Source organism: Rhinolophus sinicus, linkage group LG05, assembly GCF_036562045.2.
Source record: "Rhinolophus sinicus isolate RSC01 linkage group LG05, ASM3656204v1, whole genome shotgun sequence".
In the NCBI taxonomy this organism is placed as follows: domain Eukaryota; kingdom Metazoa; phylum Chordata; class Mammalia; order Chiroptera; family Rhinolophidae; genus Rhinolophus; species Rhinolophus sinicus.
The window spans coordinates 74,259,336-74,283,463 of record NC_133755.1 but is presented as its reverse complement, the minus strand read 5'-3'; the positions used below and the strand labels follow the sequence as shown (position 1 = coordinate 74,283,463).

The window sequence follows — 24,128 nt, the reverse complement described above, 5'->3', positions numbered from 1 at the left end:
GCTGGACATGGAGAGTGCTGGTGGGACCCAGGCGGGGTCCCCTGAGGCCCCCTCACTGTGCTGCCTCTGCACGGAGCCACGCCCACCAGCTTGGGCAGGAACTCCAGGGACTGTTTGAGTTATTATTAGCTCATCATTTAAAAACTGAAGATAGAACCATAATTATGAGTACACTGTGAAATTCCATGGAGAAAACTCAGTCCAATGATTTCTTTTTTCTCTTCCTTTCTTCCTTTTCTTTTTGTGAACAGGGAGAACAATGTAAATTTGACCACGATGCGGAGTTGGAGAAGAGAAAAGAGATCTGCAAATTTTATTTACAAGGATACTGTACCAAAGGAGAGAACTGCATTTACATGCATAATATCCTTTACTGAAAATAGTTAACCAGCATATTGAGGTGTGAAAGCATCATTGAGGGTTTTAAAAATCGTTGAGTACAACCTAGAAATGCTCGTTTGGTTTTAAATTTTAAATAGCACATTACATAAACCAAGTAAAATCAGCCCTTATACTTCAAAAGGGCAAACTGAGTTTATTCTTTAGGAAAATGGAATAACTTCCCTTTGGAAAAAAAATCTATGAAAGAAATAAAGGTACTTTATATTATGTTTACTATACTCAGCTTATAAGTATTTCAATAGACTGTGTGCTTCCTGAAGGAGTAGTTAGCAAAATATTTATTCTATGACTTAATTATTTTACTTACTAAATTATTGTGGAATATTATAAAATCAAAGTCTTATAAAATCTTATCCCCAGTGATAAATAACTTCCCTACTTCTTTTTTAGGAAATCTGTACATCTAAATTGTACTCCTGCCCCCCATCCAAATTGCTTTTCACTGTATGAGGTCTGACAATTAAGTTCACGAACTCATCCTAGAAAAAGTGCTACACACCTCATTGCTGAGTAGCTCTATGGTCAACTTTGAAGTCCTCCCCTGGGGAGGCTGTGTGCTGACGCCAGTGCCTAGTCCACCCTTCAAAGCCATTTTGGAATTCTTTTTATGGAATGGCCATCAAAGTTGTCATCGTATTACCCTTGATGTCCGGAATGTCATCAAAAGGTCTTCCTTTCAATATTTCCTTTATCTTTGAGTAAAGAAAGAAGTAATTGGGTGCCAGATCAGGTGAGTAGGGAGGGTGTTCCAATACAGTTACTTGTTTACTGGCTAAAAACTGCCTCACAGACAGCGCCGTGTGAGCTGGTGCATTGTCGTGATACAAGAGCCATGAATTGTTGGTGAAAAGTTCAGGTCATCAACTTTTTCATGCAGCCTTTTCAGCACTTCCAAATAGTAAACTTGGTTAACTGTTTGTCCAGTTGGTACAAATTCATAATGAATAATCCCTCTGATAGCAAAGAAGGTTAGCAACATCGTTTTGACTCTTGATTTAGACTAACAGAACTTTTTTGGTCATGGAGAATTGGCTGACTGCCACTGTGCACTTTGATGCTTTGTTTCACGGTCATATTGGTACACCCATGTTTCATCACCAGTGATAACACGGCCCAAAACATCGTCTTGCCTCTCCAAAAGGTCTTGGCAAATGTCAACTCTCCTTTGCTTTTGTTCATCGGTGAGGTCTTTCGGGACCATTTTTGCACACACCTTTCTCATGCCAAGATGTTCAGTGAAGATTTTCCTGTTTCTCTATCAATGTTTACTTGGTTGGCTATGCTTCTCACAGTCAGCCGATGATTTTGATGCACAATTTGATGAATATTTGCAATGTTTTAATCAGTTCTGCTCATTACTGGCCGCCCTGACCTGTCTTCATCAATGACGCGTTCTCTCCCCTTAGAAAAATGTTTAATTGTTTTGTACACTGCTGTTTTCTTCATGGCATTATCCCCATAAACTTGGACTAACATGTCCCTGATTGCACTTCCACTCTTGCCAAGTTTTACAAGAAATTTAATGTTTCTTCATTGCTCTAATTCAAGCTCAGATATTCTTGCAATGGCACACAAAAACATGCAACAATGATAATGAACACCACACATCAAGACACCGCCACATGTCAACACGAACACAGCTGTGAGACACTGATATACCAAGATTATGAAACCTTACCGAGTTGCTTGTACAGTGCTTCCCATGGAAGCGCACGGTGGCAAGTTCGTGAACTTAATTGTCAGACCTCAAATGTATATAGTCCTTTTAAAAACATATATGTATAGTGTACTTTCCTTGTTAACCCCCAAATATCTAGCTGGTTACTTGTACCTTTTAGGATTCGTGGAGCCTTCTTGCCCCCTCCATCTGAAACTCCATCTTTATCATGATGAAATGTTACATGTTCGCTTTTACTCTAGATGTGTTTGGCTCTGTGGGTCTGTTTGCCCTCATGTTTGTGTTGCTTTGCTATGATTGTTTCTGCCTCACCAGCACACTATGATATTTGGTAGATTCTCATGTTTACTTTTCCAGATAAATTTTAAATAGCCTTGTCTAGTTAAAAAAAAAAAAGTAAAAAAAAAAAAAAGAGAAAGTAAATAACCCCTGTTATTATTGATCTAAATGTAAACAGTGAAACCATACATATACTGGAGGAATACATGGGTGAATTCCTTTATAACTTTTCCAAGTGTGACTTAAAATCCAGAAGCAATAAGGGAAAAGATTGAAAATTTGATGACATAAAAATTTTTAAATTTGCATAATAATAAAAATGTGTCCTAAGCAAAGTAAATGGTAAATAATAAAATGGGAAAAGTTGTTTGCAACTTACATCACTTACAGAAAGGTAACAGCTCAATATATGAGTTTCTAAACATGGAGAAGAAAAATGGGGCAAGATAATTCACAGAGAGAGAAATGCAAATGGCCCCAAAACGTATGAAAAGATGCTCAGTCTTTTTCATAATAATAAGAGGAATGCAATTTAATCTATGCCCTGAGATACCATTTGCAGCTATCCGATTTGCAAACCCCCTCCCCCCTCCAAAAAATAAAAATGTGACAGCAAAATTTGTGAGCAAGGCTGTAAAAAAGTAGATACACTCAGACCTTGCTGGTGGGAATGCAAAATGGTGCACCCTTGTGGAGGGAAGCTTGTAATCATCTGGCAAAATTACACAAGAGTTCACCCTCTGACGTAGCAGTCCTACCATTTCACAAATTCGGATGAATTAATGGATCTGGGCAGTGATTGCTGATGGCTGCTAAAAATCATTAGATGAAAAGTTGATGAGAAATTTTATAATGGATTAGTTGAGCTGACAACACCTGCACCAATTGATCAGTCTTAGCACTAAAAAGAAGCAACCAGACATTAAATGCCTCTCGATATGATGCAATCGGGAGTCTTTTAACACCTGTGAAAATACGAAAATTAACAAATAAATGATACAAAAATAAAAGGGGAGGGGAACTCCTAGAGATCAATGAAGGAACTTGAGAGGTATACTAACGAGATGCCGTTTGTGGATCTGAATCCTAATATGAACAAAGCAGTTTTAAAAAGGCATCTTTGGAAACAGTCCAGAAATTTTATATATTGACAGGGTAGTGGATAAAATTAATGTGTGAATTTTTCAGATTGATGATAAGGTTGTGACTTAAGAAAAATATTCCTGATCTGTTTGGCATAAATGTGGAGATATTTACAGATTAAATGTATTTGGATTATACTTTCAACACTCCAGTGTTTTTTAGGGAGAGTTGTGAGGAGAATGTGGGGGGTGGCATAGACCTCACCAAATTGCCAGATGATGGAAATTGAATTGACGTGGCCAGCATGAGGAAGCTCATTGTATTATTTTCTCTACTTTGGTATGTTTGATAATTTTCCAACTAACTTTAAAAAAACCCTAAGTAATCTCAACTCTTCAGAGATAACCATGCTAACAATATGGCATAAAGTCAAATCTTTTTTCTGTGCTAATGTATGTATGTGTGAGTGGATGTATACATGTGTATATGTTTTTACACAATTTTTTATAAAAATTTTTATTAAAATGTGATCCAGCTATGATTGTAAATTTATATTTCTTATTTAACACATCTTTAATTCATATAGATTCTATTTTAATATATGAGGCTCAGTAAGGAGCTTACTTTTTTCCAAAAGTAACTTGGTTAACATTGGTGTCTCATCTTCACCAATTTAAAATGGCAGCATTAATCCTAGATCCTAAATATCCCTGTGTGCACAGCTCTGTTTCTATACGACTATCATGCATAGTGTTGTTTGACCTCTCCCCTCTGTAAGAGCATGTTTGATATTTAGTAGGGCAAATAATCCTCCTTTCTTTATCAAAATGTTATGATAAATTTGACTTATTCAAGAAAAAGAAATAGCTTTTCAGATTTGACATGTTTCTTTAGAAACCAGATAACCTTATTGAACTGTTTCCGAAAGCTTTCAGTCTATTCTTATGTTTTTTTCCCTAGGATCATGCCATTTATAAATAATCATTTCTATGTCCTATTTAATTTTAATTGTATTGGCTACATGTCCAGAATAATGTTAAATAATAGTGATTGTTGCATATAATACACACTTTTGCATTGGCTTGTGGCTGTAGTTTTTTTGAAATCAAGTTATGTATTTTTATTTTACCAAGAGCTTTTTAAATCAAAAGAGGATTTTGAATTTTGTCAGTTGCCTCTTGCAATTGCTAAGATGATTGTATGATTTTTCTCTTTTGACATTATCAGTGTGATGATTACAGTAAGAAATTTCCTAAAACAACCCTGGAATTCCCTGAACATAAGCTACCTGAAAATGGTGTATTTTTCACTGTACTTCTAGGTTTAATATTTTCTTTAGACGTTTGTCCCCAAAGTCATAAGTAAGATGAGCCTATAGCTCTTACTTTTGGTATGCTTGACTTTAACTTGACATATTAAACCCCTTATTTTCTTCATAGATAATAAACACTATTAGGTTGGTGCAAAAGTAATTGCGGTTTTTGCAATTACTTTTAACCTTTTAAACTGCAATTACTTGTGCACCAACCTAATATAAAATGTATTTGTTCTGTGTAATATTTTATTTCATTGTAGGAAGCAACAGGGCTTACATAGTTAAAATACTATAGTATTTGCTATAACCAGTATAAGTACTTTTTCTTTAAGAAACGTTTTCTAGGTTTAATAAAGTAAGAGAGAGTTAAGATTTTTTAAATGCTTTGCTGCATAACTAAAATATTTAATCTTAAAATGAAACAAGTTGTCTGATGTGATTATAGAAAATTCAGTGTAGTATGTAGTGATACAGTCTTATTTATCCAGCAGTTATGTTTTTTGGTTTAAAAATACTAGAGTTTGATTTTGTTTGGTCTGTTCCTTAATATTTTTGTTTACATGAATTTCCATGCAAGTTCTATCATAGTGGGGCAAAATGTTACCAAGGAGACAAGTGTAAATTTTCACATGATGATCTGACTAAAGAAACAAAGAAACTTTTGGATAAAGTGAGTAATAATTTTGCACCTTGATTATTTGTTAGTTCTCTTTACATATTCATTTGACTTGAATCATGTTTTATAAAACTGCTGACAATGCAAGGATTTGTTATTTATTAGGTTGGTGCAAAAGTAATTGTGGGTTTTGCAAGTATTTTTAACCTGTTAAACCGCAATTACTTTTGCACCAACTTAATATGTTTCATTAATAGGTGTGTTAGAAACACAGAAATAATGGACTAGGAATTAATCTTTCATTGTCATCCTGTTGTGCCATTAAAAAGCTAATTTGCTTTGAAAAATATCAAAATACCTTTACCTCTTTGAACCTCATTCTCTTTATCAAAACTGAGTTAGCTATCTATGACCCATTTCAACTTAGTATTTTTCTATTAACAAAATTAGTTTACTGAAGTCTTCACGATTTTAAATGTGAGGAAGGAAGCTTGTTTTAAAATGGTCATCTTTGCCAATTATTTCTAGGTGTTGAATACTGAAGAAGGACCCACAAATGAGGATGAAAGAGAGTTAGAAGAGCTTAGGAAGCGCGGCATAACCCCTCTTCCCAAACCACCTCCAGGAGTGGGGCTCCTGCCAACCCCACCAGAGCACGTCCCCTTCTCCGATCCTGAAGATGATTTTCAGACAGAGCTCTCAGATGATTTCAAGAAAATTCCATCTCTTTTTGAAATAGTTGTAAAACCTACTGTGGATTTAGCACATAAGATTGGGAAGAAGTAAGTTAAAATTTTCAAAAATGGTGGCATTTTGTCCCCAAGAAATTCTTATTAAGACACTCACTTGTATCCATGTTAATCATGTAAGTAAGCTTAGGTAGAGATAGCAGCTGTCTGGCGTGCACCTCTACTTCCCACTTCCTCTGTGGCCCCCTCACCCTCTGCTTCCTGCCATGGGGCTTTCCCTATGGAGTCCTTAGCACAACTCAGAAATTCCACACAGCAGTCAGGACTAGAACAGGACCAATCAAAGCATTTGTCTCTGGGCGGTAGGATTAGAGGTGATTATCTTTGTACTTTGCATGTTTTACAAAATATCAACAATGAGTAAGTTCTAGAACAGCTGATAGTAGCAGCAATTAAGAAAACTATGGGCTAAAATGAAAGCAAGATGTACATGTTGGTGTTTCCAGTTATAAATAATACAGAATAAATTGCTTCTTAGTATCCAATTCTGATATAGAAAAATACACGTAACTAATATCTATTCAGAAATTTGGCATGCTTGTTTGCTCCTTTCCTTGAAACCAGGAAATACTGTTCTTTCTGTTTGCAGGCCACCAGCATTTTACAGCAGTGCCTCACCACCAGGTCCACAATTTCAGGAAAGCAGCCCGCATCCTCAGCACATCTATAGTTCTGAGTCAAGTCCAGGTGCTGGAGCCAATATGTCTCAGGAACACAGCAGTCCTGTGACGCACCCAGGCTCCCCTGGACGTCACCCGTGTGCAGGATCCATGCCACAGAGCCCACCTGCGCCACCTGCTCCACCTGGGGCTGTGGGTCCTCACAGTCACGCTGCAGTATTTGTGCCTCCGGAAGCACCTTTGACAGCACCAAGTATGAGTGGTGCCTACCACTGCCCGGGCTTTGCAGAGCATGTGATGAATGTTCCCAGAGAGAATCACTGTTCTCCAGGCTCGTCACACCCACAGGGTCCTGGTGAAATGCAGCTCAGCGCCAGTTATGAGTCCCTACAGAACCCTGCCGAGTTTTATGATAATTACTACTCACAGCATGCTGTACACAGTTTTCAGCCGCCCAGTAACTCTAGTGGTAAGGTTACCTTTTGGAATAACTCATTTCTAATGTAAAATTTGGAGTCCTGTTTTCCATTTAAAGGGTGATAAGAATGTATGTTTTAAATAAAGCTAAGTAAAGTGTGGTGAAATTGAGACCTTAAAATGCATTTTAAATTTAGCCAAACACTTGTAACAATCAAGCTTTAGATGACTTTTAAAAATATGTACAATCACAGTAATTTGACCATCAAATATCATTATTAGAGCTTCAATTTCTTATACTCGCTGTGGTATTCTCTAGTGGTGTTTTGTGCTAACTCACTGCGTGTCTCTTTCTGTGTTTCATATGTAGATGGGATGTGGCATGGTGAGTTTGCCCAGCATCACCCTCCCATTGGTCAAGACTCACCAAACCGTGGGAGTGGGTATGATGACAGCAGCAACATGACAGGCCACGGACCCCTGCCTGCACCAGGGCTCCTCCCCGCAGTGCAGAGAGCTCTTTTTGTCCGACTTACTCAGAAGTACCAAGAAGATGAAGAACCAAGCAGCACCCAGCCTCAGAGGGCACCAAGCAAGGAAGAAGGTGTGTCAGGTGTTAAGCTTCTCTCCTGTTTGGGTCACTCAGCCCTTGACTAGGTTAAAGTTTGAGAACTGAGTTGCTCTAAATGGTCTACTCTTATTTCCAATTCACCTTGTAAGCTCTTGTCTTGTCTTGTTGGGATGGTCTGTGGTCTCCAGGACCATCAGTGCTTTAGTGAGTCACTTCCAAGGCCTTGACTGGAAGCAGTGAGTAAATCTGAAGCTAGAGTAGGAGGCCCGGGTGAGCAGACTCTCTACTAGGCCTTTTTGGGGTTTTTTTTTTGGAAGAAAAGGAACAGGCCACCTTCCTGTTCAGGAATTTTGACTTCTAGACCAAGTTCAGATATTAGAGAAATTTTGATGGGTGTAGTCTGTATACTTCAGGTTCTGCTGTATTATGAAGGAATTTTTTTTTTCCTTTTTTTTTTTTTTTTTAAGGAGGGCGCAGCTCTCAGTGGCCCATGCGGGGATCGAACCGGCAACCTTGGTGTTATTAGCACCACGCTCTAACCAACTGAGCTAACCGGCCACCCCAAGGAATATTTTTTAATATAAAAGATTATGTGGAGACACTAAGTTTACTTAGTAGTTTTGATATAGATAAATGTATAGCAATTAGTTCAGTTAAGGAGAGAAAAGTTTAAAGCATCCGGTTCTCATGAATTACAAAATTGATAAGTTTTAACCATTCTTAAACAAAATTTATCAATAACTGTGCAAAACTAGGTAACACTAGGTAGCTACAGGCTATTTATTATATGAACATTATTTGTTATCTTTTCAAAGAAGGTAATATTAACTTTATACTGCAGGGAAATGAAGGATTCCTATTAATTTCCTATGCAGTTTATATTCATTCCTTTAAGCACTAAAACTTAATTTTAAGAAAAAACCATTTAATGGTAATCTTTCTATAAGGTCTTACAGAGTTTTATGTTTTCATAAACAAGATTAAAACTTTTCTAGATGATATAAAATTTTATACTGTAATATAATATACAATTGTGATGTTTTATGAGGGCTGTTTTCTCTGCATACAGAAAAAGTCTTGATCCACTAGGTTTTTTGTGTTTGTGTTTATTTTATAAAGTTTTTTTTTAATCAGCAGTTTCAAATTTATTAAGCCGAAAACACAGACAGTTTCGTGGGGGAAAAAAATTTTTAAATAATAAAACTATTGGAAGATGCATTCTACAGAAAAATACCATGACAAGTAGGCTAAGAAACTGAAAAAATATGGAACGCTTCTCAAATTTGCATGTCATCCTTGCACAGAGGCCATGCTAATCTTCTCTGTATCGTTCCAATTTTAATTTATGTGCTGCCGAAGCGAGCACTATTTTTATAAAGTTTAATGTCTATATAAATCTTAGCTGCCCTTTGATAAAAAACTGTTAACCATCATTTCCTATCTAATATCTGCTGTCTGTTGTTGGCCTGTTTCTGCTGTTCTACTTTCCTTCTGTACTATATCTATTCTCATTGCAAAAAAGATTTGACTGCTTATAAAATATATTGATATGAAAGTGAGACTAAAGTAGCTTCTTACATATTGGGGTCAGGAAACAAATTCTATGAGGAGTGAAGTAACTGTACAGAAACACTCAAAGTGAATCACAAGCCCAGCTCTGGGCTTCCTGGAGGTCAGGGAGAAGAAGTAAAGGGACCTGGTATCCAGAAGTCATCTTTCCAGACACTGAGATACCAGTAAAACTTCTTGCTATAGTGACATAGTGTATTCCATCGTAAGCCACACCCCACCCTAAATGCCACCGTTCGTCTTGTGAGCACTGCTCTGTACAAGCTAAGTGTGTAACACAAGTTCCATGTAGCAGAAACACATTAGTGAGCAGTGCGAGGAGTTAAAATGAGATGATGATAGTCTCTGTCAATCCGGGCTATTCTAAGGTGGAGGAAAGTCAGCCAGCCCTTGTGTGTCTGAATGGAGAGTAATCACGCTCTAATCCTCCTGCTCACGACAGAGTAGGCCTCTGGTAGTTAAGCACAACTTCGTGTCTAACACACGAGGGAGGGTTAAGTGGGCTTCGGGAGTAAGCCCCAGAGTGTTCTCAGGAAGGACAAGTATATAAACTCAAGAATGTTCCTCTTATTTGTTATTTTTAATTTAATGTTTGGGTAGCTGATATATTCACATAGATCAAACATCTAAAAATGTAGTAAAGTATAAACACAAAAGCCTCCGCCTTGCCCCTCATTTGCTCAGTTCCTGTGCTTCCTCAACCATATATATTATCAGTGTTCTGTTTTCTTTCCAAATATTTTTTCATATCTCTCCCTGCTGCATTGATAAATCCAGAGTTTAAGGATTGCTTGGCTTAAAGAGATGCAAAGCATTAGTGTTCTTTCCACAGAATATCTCCCCACCCCCACCCCACTCCCTGGCATGTCACACACACCGTGAGTTCCCTTGGACCCGTTGGAATGAAAAGCCCAGACTTTCTCTGGCTGTAAGGACATGGCACATGTTCTAATGTCACAGCTCGCTCTTTATGGAGTATAGTGACAGAACTGATCGTTACAATACCTGACATCTTACCTTGTTCTGGTGTTGAAACTGGTACTTCCATGATGCACTTTCTTGAAGTTAGACCTCACTTATTTCAGCAATAGTATGTGTTTTTTATCTTAATTAAGGTCTAATATGAATGCTTCATTTTTTATAATAAGTGTTTGTCTGCATTTAGATGATACTGTTAACTGGTATTCCAGTAGTGAAGAGGAAGAAGGAAGCAGTGTCAAGTCAATCCTGAAAACACTGCAGAAACAGACAGAAACTTTAAGGAATCAGCAGCCTTCCTCAGAATCCAGTACCCCTGCTGACCCGAGACTTGCTAAAGAGAAGAGTAAAGGGAGCCAGGTCGTTGACCCTCGACTTAGGACTGTCCCAAGGCACGATGGTAGAAAGTCTGAGTCTGCTGCCCGGGGTCTCAGGCTGGCATGGGACCCCAGAAGGCTGAGAGGTGATGGGAGTGGGCATGTTGGCCCCTCCGCTGGCGCAGCAAAGTGTGGTTTACGTCACGCAGATGCTGGCGCTGACGTCAAACACAGGAGAGGAGATGAGGAGGAGGAGGACATGGAAAGAGAGCTGAGAGAAAAGGCTTCCTTGATACCTCTGGACGCTTCCCCCAGTGTCGTGCTCCAGGATCCAAGATCACAGCTGAGACAGTTCAGTCACATTAAAATGGACATTATCCTTACCAAGCCCAACTTCGCAAAACACATCGTGTGGGCTCCAGAAGACTTGCTCCCAGTCCCTTTGCCTAAGCCTGACCCCGTGTCGTCGATCAGTTTACCTCTGCCCCCACTTATCGCTGACCAAAGGCTCAGTAAGTTGTGGGATGTGAAACGCGATCTTCACCCCAGCTCAGTGCCCGTCGATTCAAAATTAGCAGCCAAAGCCAAAACTAACACAGCCAACAGAGAGGGCCACCCGGAGCAGTGTGGGGACTTGCACAGTCCAAGTAAATTAGGAGACCCTCGGCTGCAAAGAAAATGTGATCCCAGACTTCACAGGCTGCACAGCAGGGCGGCTCAGCAGGCGGTCGTGAAACAGTCACACATGTCACAGAGTGGGCCTGGGCCTCACTCAGCCTCGCAGCCCTCAGGGATGGGGAGCAGCAGCTCTGGGCCCGGGGCTGGGCCTCCGTGTACCCCTAAACAGCCTGCTTCAGCTGCCCTTCCACTGGGGCCTCCCTGTTCAGCTCTCAGTGGCACTGGTTTGTATGACCGTAGGGAGCAGGCTGCGTCACCTACATCAGAGCCAGCAGCAGGGACTGCGGAGAACCACAAGACAGGAAGTAGTGACAGAAAGGAGCCTTCTTCTGGGGAGGCAGTCCTGCCACAGAAAAGCACTCCGGACACAGAAGACACTGTCGATGGGCCCGCTGACCCACAGGCAGATGCCCCCGGGAGCGCCTGTGCTGGCCAGGGCCCTGCACTGCACAGTCTCCCTGTTCAGGCACTGACAGGCTTGATTAGACCCCAGTATAGCGACCCAAGGCAGTCACAGCAGCCGGGACAGCTGAGCCCCACCCCCGATGATGGCCCCAGTAGGGAAACAGATGACAAGTCTCTGAGAGAGGTTTTTAAAACTTTTGACCCAACTGCTTCACCATTTTGCTAGCTATCGTGTAATTAGGCAGTTCTTTTCAGTCTTGTGACTATTGCAGTCCTCTGCTGTTTTGTAACTGGTTTACCTCTATAGTTTATTTATTTTTAAATTATAAACACTTTTCAGCTGCTAGTATCAGAACCACATGAAGTTATATCCTCTAAAGCCTGTGGCATTTTATATAATATTTTTATAACTTTAAAAGAGACTGTAGTAATAGACATAGAAACTAATAGATCATGTTAGCTTCAGTAAAAGTACTTCTGTTGTAAATAAACCATCATGAACTCAACTCCACCTGAATATCTGCCAGTTGTCTTTCATAATTTGGATAACTGATTACCACTTTTATATGGTTGTAGTTTCGAGCAATATGTACCTTTTGGGAAACAATATTTTGACTGGGATCCTCTCTATTTGTCAATACATATCTGATTAATATGGAATGCTAACAGCTAGCTAAAATGTAAAATGAAGTAAAGAAAGCATTTTTTAATCACAATTAGCAGAGCAGTTCATGTTTAAGGCATCACTTTTATTAGTGTGGGCGATATTATTTGTGTAAATGAAGCATTTAAATGTCAAATCTTTTAAAAGTATTTTACTGTCTCATAGAAGTTGGAGATACATAGATTGTTTTGCTAAAGTGAAAACTTCCCAAGTCCTCTAACATAACTTTTTAAATTTAATTTTTCCTATTAAATAGTTGTGAGTTAACTGCTGTCACATTGTGATGTTTGTGTGTTGTGATGTTTTTTGTCTTTAGCACCATAATTTATATTATTTTTTCAAATGATGTAGCTGCAATAATTGTATTCATCCTGACCGTAGCAATTCTTAACAAAATTTGAAAAGATCCCGTGAGAGTCTGTACTGATTACTGCATTGATAATGTTTTAAATGTGCAGGTTCCATATTTTTTCTTAAATAGGAGGAAAACACAGAGATGGTATATTCAGCTGTGTGCCTACCAATAAAGAAACTCCCAGATCCCATGTGACTGGTGTGCTATGACAGGAAGGATTTCATGTTCTCATAGTTTGGAAATCGCCTAAATTGGTTATAAATTGTATTTTTATGAAAAATAATGTATATTCATTCTTGTGTATTTATTGCAGTATAAAATAATAGCCCTATTTGTTTTATACATTTATTATTTATAACAGAAACTAAGTATTACAGTGACATTCATGTCTTGAGCTGGAGCTTACGGCAGTATTTTTGGTAACAATTCCAGTAATTTGAAAAGGAGCCTTTCATCATAAAAGATAATGAAAGTGCAGGAAAAAAGTCCTTGGATGAAAACAAATACCCTTGAGAAGTGATGTCAAAAATACAGAGCAAAGTGTTTCTGTGGGAACCCGACACTCAGATGGCGTGTGGTTTAAGGTCAGTGCCACCCTTTCCGCTTGCTTATCCCTTTACCGTCTTGCTGTGTGCGCAGGTCCGTGGGGCTGCAGTTAGGGGAACGCCTCTGCCCACCGACATCCGTGGGGCTGGAGGGACTGGGAAGGCCTGCTATTTCTGCTTTGGTTACATTGTTCCCTAAAATGGCTCTGGATATCATTTTGAGATTACAAATGCAGTTTAAAGCCACCATAGAAAGTATTTTCTGATTTGCTGTCCAAACAAATTTTATTGTTCATTGAAAAGTCAATAAAATGGATAAAACTGACAGAAAAAAAGATTATCTTTCTTTCTATATTTGTCAGAGATCAAAATGGAATCCAAATTCTTAACAGACTCTTTTTTTACCGCTAAGAGAGATAGTAAAAGATTAATTAAAATGTAAGGTTTAAAAAGCATGAATGCAAAATATGTTCATTTACTCTGTATTCTTGAGTCCCTATTATATCAACTGGTGTCCTAGAGGCTATTTCACAAGACAGTTTGGACTTAACTTTAAAATTTTAACTATATTTTATATGAAAATGTTTTATTTATGTTTAAAATAATGATTTCTATTTGTGATGTTTTCTTAATTGAGGTAACTTTAGGGGATATTCTGTTATAGCCGGTCAACCTGGATTATTTTAATACTCTTTTTTTCCCTATTTTCTCACCAAAATTTAATAAGCAGCCATTTTCCCCAATGAATAAGCTCCTCTTTATAGTGAATGGTGTTTTTAGAATCCATGGAATTTGATTTACACTAGTACACTGAAAAGTATGTGTGTCCCTGTTCTTAGAAGCCAAACATTTACAGGTAACAGGTGTAACTTGTGTCTTGAGTCTGGAAGATGTGACAGCTGTCCGTACCAGCTCACGTGGGTGTTGAACACGGTTAGAGCAGGGTGTTGACGGGATTCCCGGGTGATCATAATTTGAATTGAGTGGTAACTTCCCATGTCTTGTTTAGTTTTTGCTCCATACTCCTGCCTCTGGAGCTTTCCCAGTTAGGACTTCATTCTGAACCTTGAAAATGAACCAAATGTTGGAGTGATTCAAAGACCCCCTCAGCAGTTAGGTCTGCTTCTGCAGGGACCCCTGTGTGACCCAGCCATGTGCGCCAAGCCCCAGAGTCAGGCTAAGCCAAAGCAGCCTGATTAGGAAATCATCTTTGCTCAGGTTTGTCTGTCTTTTAACTTGTATAGGGCTTTCAGTTTTTCTTGCTGGTCCTACTTCTTGTAAGAAGGGAAGAATGGTTGATTGCTAAAGGAACCCTGTATGCATATTCACAGATGGCACTCTGCTGAATTAATCAGGAGAGGGAGGAGAGGCGAACATATGAGGGCAGGAGGTTTGAAGGCCATGAATTCCTATTCTTGTTCTGAATGGATTTATAGGCATTTTATCTCAGTGTCTAGTTCCTTCCCTGTGAAGTGGGTGTACTTGTGACTGCCCACAGATTTGATGTAAGGAATGAGTTATTAAAGTGTTTGTAAAGATAAAATTGCTTTGTGACTTTCACAAACATAATCATGACACTCCCAATAGGGTGCATGAAGTTGTACAAAGTCCCAAAGAGCATGATATGGTTTGTGTGTTTCACCAAATTTGTGGAGTTTCGGATGATACGCATTGAAGACACAGGAGAATTGCCTGAGAAGTTGCTCCAGAGAATATTAACCCATCACATTAGCAGTTTTCTTTCACACTGTGTGTCAGGAAGACAAAGGACTTCCTTCCTTAGAGCTGTGTAGGTGGGACATTGGTGGGGTGCCCACGGTGCTGTGACCGTGTGTGCTATGTGGTGTGTGTGCTCAGCTCGAGCGTGTGGTGTGGGCAGAGTGGCCGTCTTGTTCAGCATGAGCCTGGGCTCTCAGAAACAATGGCTCCTCACGCCCATCTCTTGGTATATGTTTCTGCAAGTTTAGGGGAGTGACTTGCTTGATAAAGGTATCATTTTCCTTTGGTTAATGGCAACTTGACATTTGGAAGTTCCAGGGGCCTAGATGTGAGGGTTTGTCAAAATCTTTCCATCTGCACGACACAGAGTCTTCTGGTGGAGATGCTCCCCGAGTTCCCGCTCTGGGCTGGGGGGCTACACCTCGGACAGGATCTGCAGTCAGGCGGCCCACTGACAAGGCCCCTGCAACATTCAGTAGGTGGGCTTTCTGTCAGTTTCTAAAATGAAGGCTTGTAATGGTCTTTTCAAAAATGGATTGGTGGCATTTGGTAATTAATATGCTCAAAACAAAGTCTAGTAGCACATAGAAGTCATTAGCAAACTTAGTTTAAATAATTCTGGGTTTAGGAAATCTAAGCTATGACAAAATGTGACCAAACAGGGCCTGAGTGTTTAAGGCTGTTTTCCTCCCTGATGTGCCATGATTTAGCATTTACGTAATGCCTTTTTGTCAAGTAGCTTAATGTGATTTGCAGAGCCAGTGTCTGCAGCTGCCATTTGCTGTATCACTCGGGTTTTGTTTTGAGTATATTACGTTATCAGCAGTATCTACCAGTTGTAACAAAGCCCAGATTTGCCTCCCTTTCTTGGGAAGGGTACAGACCTAAGAAAAATTGTACAGACCTAAGAAGGAAGGACACAGACCTAAGAAGAAAAGATACAGACCTAAGAAGGAAGGATACAGACCTAAGGCGGAAGGATACAGACCTAAGAAGGAAGGGCATAGACCTAAGAAGAAAAGATACAGACCTAAGAAGGAAGGATTACAAACCTAAGAAAAGAGGATACAGACCTAAGAAGGAAGGATACAGACCTAAGAAAGGAGGATACAGACCTGAAAAAGGAGGATATAGCCCCAAGAAAGGAAGATACAGACCTAAGAAAAGAGGATACAGACCTCAGGACATTAGATTAACATCAACAGAATGTTTAGAGTTTCTAATTTTTAAATAAAAGTTAATAAAGCACATTTTAAACTGTATTTTGTGCTTTTAAAGCAGGTCCCATGTGTCTTCTTACTTTTCTGTTTCCCCATAGCAAGAAGCCTAGCTCTAGGCACACAGTGGCTGCTTTGTTAACTGCTTCTTGATTGCTCCCTGAATCCATCCAGGTTTAGATTTCACATGTGCTGTCAGATGTGACAAAGCCACAGATTGCATTAGAAGAAATACGGTTCATAACTTAAGACCTTTTTCTGTAGACACAGGCCCCTACCTTCTCCCCTCCCCCATCAGCCGCGCACTGGGAAGGTACAGCGTTACTTAGGAGTTAAACGTTTCTACAGTAATCTGTAACTCTTAAGAATGCTCCAGACCTACAAGGTATCTTTACCGCTTCCTTGCAGATGTTTGAATAGATCAGTGATTTATTCCTATAGATCTACGAAGGACTCTTTCTGTGACAGAAAGAACTGTATAACCAGAGTTATACATTTTTATTTTTAAATGTGTTTCTCTAACTTCCACCTTTCAGTTCTCAAGATATCAACTAAAATTATGAAGATATGCCTAACCTAGTGAGTTTCCAGTAGCATTTAACTTTTTTTTTTTCCCTAACACCGTGAACAGTAATTTACTCTTCAAGTCATGAATTGGACTCTAAACGTGGGTCCTGTGTTTGGTCCTCACACGGCTTTCACTGCCCTTTGAGGCAGAACCGTGTGGGCACAGCGGACATCTGTTTCTTCAAACAAGACTGAGTTCTTGGAACAGTATTTTATAGCTCTATTCATCCTTGAATCTCTCACTTTTTTAAACTTAGAATTTATTTTTAAAAGTTAATGTACAGCTAATTGTAGCATTTTACCAAAAAATCAGTTTTGTGAATTATCAGGCCCCATACTTCTTGACTCATTACTCTCCGTGTGTGACGTGCCATTGAGTCGGCTGTGCTCCTGGTGACCCCACAAATGAGTGACGTCCACAGTGTCCTGTCCCCAACAGCCCCGCTCAGCTCTTGGAGTCTCAGCCTCTGGCTTCTTTTATGGAGTTAGTCCATCTCACGTTTGGCCTTCGTCTCCCCTCTGCCTCCCATTTTCCCAGCATTCTTGTCTTTCCCGGAGAACCCGGCCTTGTCACGATGTGTCCGAAGTAGGACAGCTTCATCTTGTCCCTTTGCCTCCAGTGGTGTTCCAGGCTTAGTTTGTTTGCTCTGACCCACTGGTGCGTCTTTCTGGGGGTCCAGGGGGTCCGCAGAGCTCTCCCCCAGCGCGAATTTCAAATGAATCATTTTATTCCTCTCAGCCTCTGCACTGTCCAGCTTCCACGAAATTCCGTGCAGAGGAATTGGGAGCACGAGGGGGTGGCTGGTCTCGGCCTTGGTCCTAATGACACATCTGTGCTCTTGGTGACCTTTGCTAGTTCTTCCATTGCTGCCCTTCCCAGTCTCGGCCTCCACGTGACTTCTTGGCTGCATCTGATGGAATCGGTGCCTGGTTGCATTAGGTGATACTATTTTATCAGGTCTGTTACCATGTTTCCCCAAAAATGAGAACTAACTGGAAAATAAGCCCTAGCATGATTTTTCAGGATGACATCCCCTGAACATAAGCCCTAATGCATCCTTTGGAGCAAAACTTAATGTAAGACCTGGTCTTATTTTCAGGGAAACATGGTATAGAGTGTATTGTAAAGGAATTAAATAAAAAAGGCCCAATTTTTTTTAAAGCCGTGTTCCCACAGCTCCATTACGAGCAAGATCTTGGGGTCAGTTGTCAGTGACAGACTCTACCTTTTGTATGTTTTTTAAATAGAGAAGGTGGAAAGTAATAAAAAAAACAGTATTACAGGTAAGAAGTTCTAGTCCACCTGTGTTTTACAGGGGTTTGCCCTCCAAATGTTTGAGAGGGAAGTCAAATAAGTTAGAATATCTTTTAAGTGGTAGAGTGATACTTCCTTATAAAAGTGACAATCAAGAAATAGTTACTTGTACACTTAACTTGCCAAAGTTTAAAAAAACCTTTAAACTCCCTGCCCTAAACCAACTGCTCCCCTACATAGGATACAGGAAGGGCTCAGCAAAGACCCGGGTGGCAGGGCCTAGGCCACTGTGTTCTTAGTCTAGGGCTTCTGTGCCTGCACGTGGCAAAGACACTGGTGGCACTTGTGTCCTCGGATGTCATGTGCATGTGTATATACGTGTGTGTATGCGCGTGTATCTGGCTGCCTGTGTGTGTGTGTGTGTGTGTGTGTGTGTGTGTGTGTGTGTAGTGGGGAGCTGTGTCCAGACTTACAATAGATCCACAAGCACCACCTGTGGGCTGAAACCCACATGAACCTATGCAGTATGAGATGGGGTTTTCTTGATCTTCCTGGCCTTATTATTTCAGTTCCCCAGGTTGTACCTCAAATGTTAGGGAAATACTGCCTTGATTGTTTTCACTCTGGGAGGTTTTAGGAGATACCAACTTAGATTAGCTAAATTGTTATTCTACTGTTCAAAAGTTTCCAACAAAGGCTGTTTTGCTGAATCAATAAATTAGTCTGCGTGAGGATAAGCAGATCACTTGGTAAAATCAGGACCGTCTATTATTTTTTCTCGCTGACTAATCACTTTCTAAGTTACATTGTGTTATTGCGAGTTCCTGTCATTGTTTTTCTGTGACATGTTTGCATGTCTGACTTTAAATAAAAATGTTTCTAATATCTGTCTGGCAGCGCATGGCTTTGCTTTAACAAATCTTTGGCAGTGAAAGACAGTACGGGGAGCGGTGTACTCACACGAGGGGGTGGCAGTGAGCTTGTCCTTCGTTGTCCCCTTGGCCACAGAGACTGCTGCAGTAGCACAACGACAGACGGCTCCAAGGCCCCCTCCTACTGCGGCCTCCTCCAGGAAGCACCTTGCCTTAGCTTAGCTTAGTTTTCTTGGAGAGTCTGCATCCGAGGCTGCTGGCAAACGTGCGGCTAAGGGTCAAATTAGAGTCTCACCGGGAGAGCCTGGTCATTCCTCCCCCACAGTCCTGAGTAACCACAAGGCCATTGTCAAGCTTCCCTCCTAGGTCAGGGGACCTCATTAGATGTTTTCCTGCTTCCGTTCGCATGTGTTCCGTCTCAAGTGAGGGCACCCCAGCCTTGCTTTTGTGATGGACACTCCGTCCCCTGGGAACTGGCATCGTCCGTCCCCCAAGCCATATGACAGTAGGTAAGTCCGGGCGTCACCAGGCGTTGCGTCCTCATCACAAAATGGAGACTTGCCGCGATTTCAGCACGTAGAGTCCACTGTTGGGTGTTGGGTTCCAGAGATGGTTAAGGCAGACAGTTTCTTGAGTGATGACGGCAAAGTCACACTGCAAAGTCACACTCTCCTGTGGTGACGATCACATGATCCAGGGCACAGAACACAGAAAGTCCAAGGAACAGAAGAAACGCGTGATGGACATAGAGGCCCAGCCGTGTCCCCCTCCACGGTCTTCACACTAGGGGTGCTGCTGCCCTCACCCTCGGATGCCATGTCCATCCGCTCAGCGTTGCAGCACCCCCAAGTGTTCACAACAATTACAGCCAGACCCCAGTGTGTGCTGGCTGGGTGTTCACAGGCATCTCAGCCCAACCGCCAGCGGGATGCAGGACACTGGCTGTCCCCAGGAGCTGGCTCTCCCATCCTTGTCAGAGATGAGGTTGCACGCCGGCAGCACTGGGCTTTGCACACACCTGCCCAGCCGAGCCCCTGGCCTTCGCACGCACAGCCTCGGAAGACTGAGCCCCAACTCTGGTGACAACTCACTTCCTTGGCACAAATGCCTCTCCTCGAAATCCCTTTCATTTGCTCATCCAACAACTTCCCAAGTCATGGTGTTCTCAGGTTTCACAAAACACAGGTGGGAGTGACTTTTTTTCAGTAGCCTCCCCAGACCCTTCTCAGGGGCTACAGAATCGTGGTCTGGGTTTTGTGAAGTGGGCGGTAAAGAGATCCTTGATCCCTCACTGCCTGCGAATGGGCTGCACCCCTCCCCTTAGGAGGCTAATTAGCATCGTCTTGGGTGACTCACTGCACAGGCTCCCTCACATAACAGCAAACTTCGTGTCCATTCAACACATGGTATTTACAGGCAGAAAAAGCTTTCGTTTTATCTGGAGAATTAAAATCAAATTCTTTTTACTCTTGAAAGGGACTTCAGACAAGATGATCGTAAATCCCCCTCTTTGTCTGGTAATCACAGGTTAGAAAGGATAGAAAACTCGAGTTTATGCAAAGTGTGACAATTTTACCTTAAGCTAAAGTAGGGGACCAGCCAGAATCAAATGCCGCCCAGCAGTAGCTATTATTACTCACCATGACATGTCCACATACATCATTTCTTTTCACTACAATACATCCTTGGACACCATTAATACAATGCTCAATACATACTTATTGACTGAATAAATTGGTTTCTACTTAGAAAAGCTTGGGAAAGGCTCACACACTTACAGTTATCTTCCGCTGTACACTGAGTATGTAGAGTAAGAGAAAAATGCTAATAACTCTTTCTGGGATCTGCAAGACAGCCAACTGCTGGAGGTGGGATCAGAGCAGTGAATGTGGGCACCACTGCCATTGTGGGGGCACCCAAGAAAGTGGAAAGACCGTGGAGTTCCTATAAAGCAAATCAGAATTCCAATAGGGGTGTATTGGCCATAACCGAAGACAAGCCGATTCCCATTGATCTTGGCAAGTAGCACAGCAGACCTCTGGAAGGACCCGGATATTCTTAACACCTGCAGCTGCGCTTCTCCCAAAGGTAAGCGAGGCCTCTCCACATCCTAGCTCTGTCTCCACCCCCGAGAGCATCGGAAATGACCTTTAAAAGGTGTGTTGTTTTTAAGATCATGTATGGAATTTCTCTTGTTTTTCTGAGTTTGTGAATTTGCCTCATTGGCTTGTGATATCCATCCAGCTAGGACTGTGGACAGAAAAGAGGAAGAGACCATTATTGTTTGTTACAAAGACCACAAAGGGACTAAAGGTAACACTCAGCTTTGACACTCAAAAGTGGGATTTTGCAGCAGTCCAGTAGCCTGGTTTGAAATGACTGTCTGGGTCCCTTTGTCCCCTTCAATATGTTGATGATCAGAGTGTCACAGAGGGCCAGGCAGGAGAGGACTGGGGTGAAGGAAGCTTTTCCTCTCATCCCTGGAAATTCTGAGGAAAAGACAAGCAAGTGGAGACGGGTGCCCACATGTTTTCTGGGGACAGTGGGTTGTGGCAGCTGGTTCCTGTCTGAGATTCTGGGAAGCCCCCTCACCCTGTGGGGCAGCCACGCCAATGAGCAGTTTTGCTCCGTCCTGATTCTCTGGACACTCACTGTTCCTGTGTGGCATGGTGCCCTCTGACAGCACGAGGTGACCACGCAGCGAAAGCCAGGGAAGGGGTCCCCTGATGCTCGTCAGCTGTTAAGAGCTGAGGAGAAGCCAAGTCTGTGAAGGCGGGTGCTTGATGCTCCCTGGGAGCACTTCCCAGCCAAAAAGAGAGGGTCACACCCAGGTGTGGACACAGCACCAGAGGCCAGCAAGTGTGGTCGGGGTCACCCCAGGACCCACACAAAGCTGCAGCCGCCCCCCACCCCCCGCCAGTGCTGTAAAGGCATAGACACCACTGCTTTCCGCCTATGAGTTGTGCGAACTGAGCTCTGCGGCCCATGGACACGCTAAAGGTCAGCCTGCCTTCCAGCAAGTCCCCAGGGGTCAGCGTGGCACACCCCGGCGGTCAGCGCAGCCGGTGGGGCAACACAGGTCGGTGTTTACTGTGAGGCACCGGTTTCTATTTCATTTGAACACTGGCTCAGAGAGGCTCATCAGATGTCCCAAGGGGTGAGCTGCTTGCACCGAGCCCAGGCTTCACTGAGACGTGTCGCCGGGTGTTCCAGGAGCTGGTGTTAGCAGTCTCCTTGCTGCCACCCGCTTCCAGGAAGGTGGCACTGAAACTCCGGTGGTGCCATCGCTGGAGAGCTCCTAACCGCACAGGAAGGGTGACAGTGACAGGGCGAGGCCTAGCATAGACAGTGGCAAGATGGGATACTGATGACAGTGAGCACCCCTCCAATCCGCCGTGTCACCTGTGTCCCCACAGGCTGGTACCCATGGGTAGCCAGCGTCCACGTCCACAGAGTCCGACTCGGAGAACTTTTGTTAGCTTTCATACAGCTTCTGGAACCGGGGCCCCAGGGCCGCGAGTTGAGGGGGCGGGGTCAGCGCTCGTGGTGCGCAGGCCCAGCTCGCCACCGTCCAGGTTCGGAGTTTCCCGAAGCCTGTGCCGAAGCAGTTTCCGCCTCCACCGCATGCACAAGGCAACGACGTCCGGTTCCTCCGGATCAGGGGACGGGTGTCTCAAACCCTGCAGGAGACAGACAGAGTTCAGCACCGGATGTCCGTGGGCTCCCCTGTCTGCTGGAGAGGAGTGGGTGCTCCGAGAGGAGTGGGGAGTGGGAGTTGGAGCTGCTTTTCTGACTTTCTAGCCCTCATTTACCAGAAACCGAGGAATGGTGTTTGAAGAGGTCCTCAGGGTTGAAGGAGAAGCACAACAGAGCAAAGGATCTTACGTTGTCACAATGGAATGTTCTGAGAATGTAGTAAAAAAAAAAAAAAATCTCTTTACCCCTAATTCTGCCTCCTTTTGGACCTTGCCTATTCATTTTGCTCTATGAAAACTCTCCATGGGTCTGGTCATTAGCCTGAGCTGAGCTGGGTCATAGGTGGACACTTGGCCTTACTCTCAGGCTGTCCTGCTCTGGGTGGCCTGGAGATCAGGGCGTGGGGACTGGCCAGTCAGCTGGTGCCTCAGGGTCAGTAGGCTGTTGTTGTGCTTGGGGGAAAGACACTGCTACACAGGGGCCGGACCCTGGACCCCAGCTTTCCTCTCAGCCTTCTTCAGATTCAAGAGACTCCGGAACTTGTCGCTAAAATACGCACAGTTTTCAAATGCTTTTCTCTTGGTGTGTCTATTTTATAAACTCTGTGGTCTTAACTGGTACATAGTTTCTCAAAAGTTGAAATGAAAAGTTCTCCCTCTGTGTACTCAGCACCCCATACACCAGCCCAATGGTCCAGGCCTGTGGCTTCGTGGAGTTTACATCCCAGTAAAAGAGCCGGACAAATACAGAGTTGCCAGGGGAAGAAAACAGAGCAATGTAACTACAAACTGATAAGTGTTATGAAGGAATCATACAAGGCACTAAAATAGAGAAAACTGGGTGTGATGTAGTTTAGATACAGTGGGGGTGTTTCCTCCTTCTAAGGAGGTGGAATTCAATGTGGTGCCTAAAGAATAGAAGGAGCCAGATATGGGAGAACTTGGTAGACGTGAAGGGGGCAGAGATGGATCTCACAGGTAGAATGATGCCCATGTAAGCTCGTGTCAAGCCCTGGGCAGTGTTCTCTTAGGCAGTCAAATATTTCCCATTTCCATCCTCTACTCAGGATACAGAAACCTGGAAAGAGTCTTGGTCCCATCCTAACAACAAGAAAAAGTCAGATAATCCACAAGATCATAACTTTTCTTGAACACCTGCTCTCAGGCTTTCTCTAGGACCTCCCTGGGACTGTGAGAAAGATTCGGGGTAGGACAGGTGGTTGGGAATGGCTCCTTGCAGTGCGGGCTGTGGGGGAGGGAAGCAGCCACCACTATGACAAGGACCCAAAGCTCTGCCTACATTGTTTCCTAATGGAACAAAAGCCTGAAGTCACTAAGGGAAGGACAGCAAACCGTCATCCCTAAGGCGTAGGTCAATCGTAGAAAGGGAACACAATACAGGGTCTACCCCTGGGGAAGAAGCAGAAAATCATCCTGGATTCATACTGCTGAAAATCTCCTATTGCTAAGGGAGAAGCAGAATCACTGAGAAAGCCCCAATCCTGAGACCTGGGACACCGGGCCTACCTATGATTAAGGCTGAATGAGGACAGTGATGAACA

General features: G+C 42.5%; 2 protein-coding genes and 1 non-coding gene across 4 annotated transcripts in view; 1 reads left to right on the top strand and 2 right to left on the bottom strand.

The window, feature by feature from the left end:
• Positions 1–18,886, top strand: part of ZC3H6 (zinc finger CCCH-type containing 6) — a 63,455-nt gene extending 44,569 nt beyond the window's left edge. For both annotated transcript variants that reach the window (XM_019714518.2, XM_074332491.1), the window contains 6 exons: positions 252–363; positions 5,318–5,427; positions 5,902–6,155; positions 6,712–7,211; positions 7,530–7,763; positions 10,465–18,886. In XM_019714518.2, the coding sequence (XP_019570077.2) occupies positions 252–363; positions 5,318–5,427; positions 5,902–6,155; positions 6,712–7,211; positions 7,530–7,763; positions 10,465–11,903 (2,649 nt within the window). In that variant the 3' untranslated portion in view covers positions 11,904–18,886. The remainder of the gene's footprint in view (positions 1–251; positions 364–5,317; positions 5,428–5,901; positions 6,156–6,711; positions 7,212–7,529; positions 7,764–10,464) is intronic.
• On the bottom strand, positions 8,990–9,096 carry LOC141572029 (U6 spliceosomal RNA). Its single transcript, XR_012497040.1, has one exon. It is a non-coding gene; the product is annotated as a U6 spliceosomal RNA (small nuclear RNA).
• The window catches only part of LOC141571779 (uncharacterized), a 39,174-nt gene continuing 33,925 nt past the window's right edge, over positions 18,880–24,128 (bottom strand). Inside the window, exon 12 of the mRNA XM_074333921.1 lies at positions 18,880–22,551. Within this exon, the coding sequence (XP_074190022.1) occupies positions 22,354–22,551 (198 nt within the window). The 3' untranslated portion in view covers positions 18,880–22,353. The remainder of the gene's footprint in view (positions 22,552–24,128) is intronic.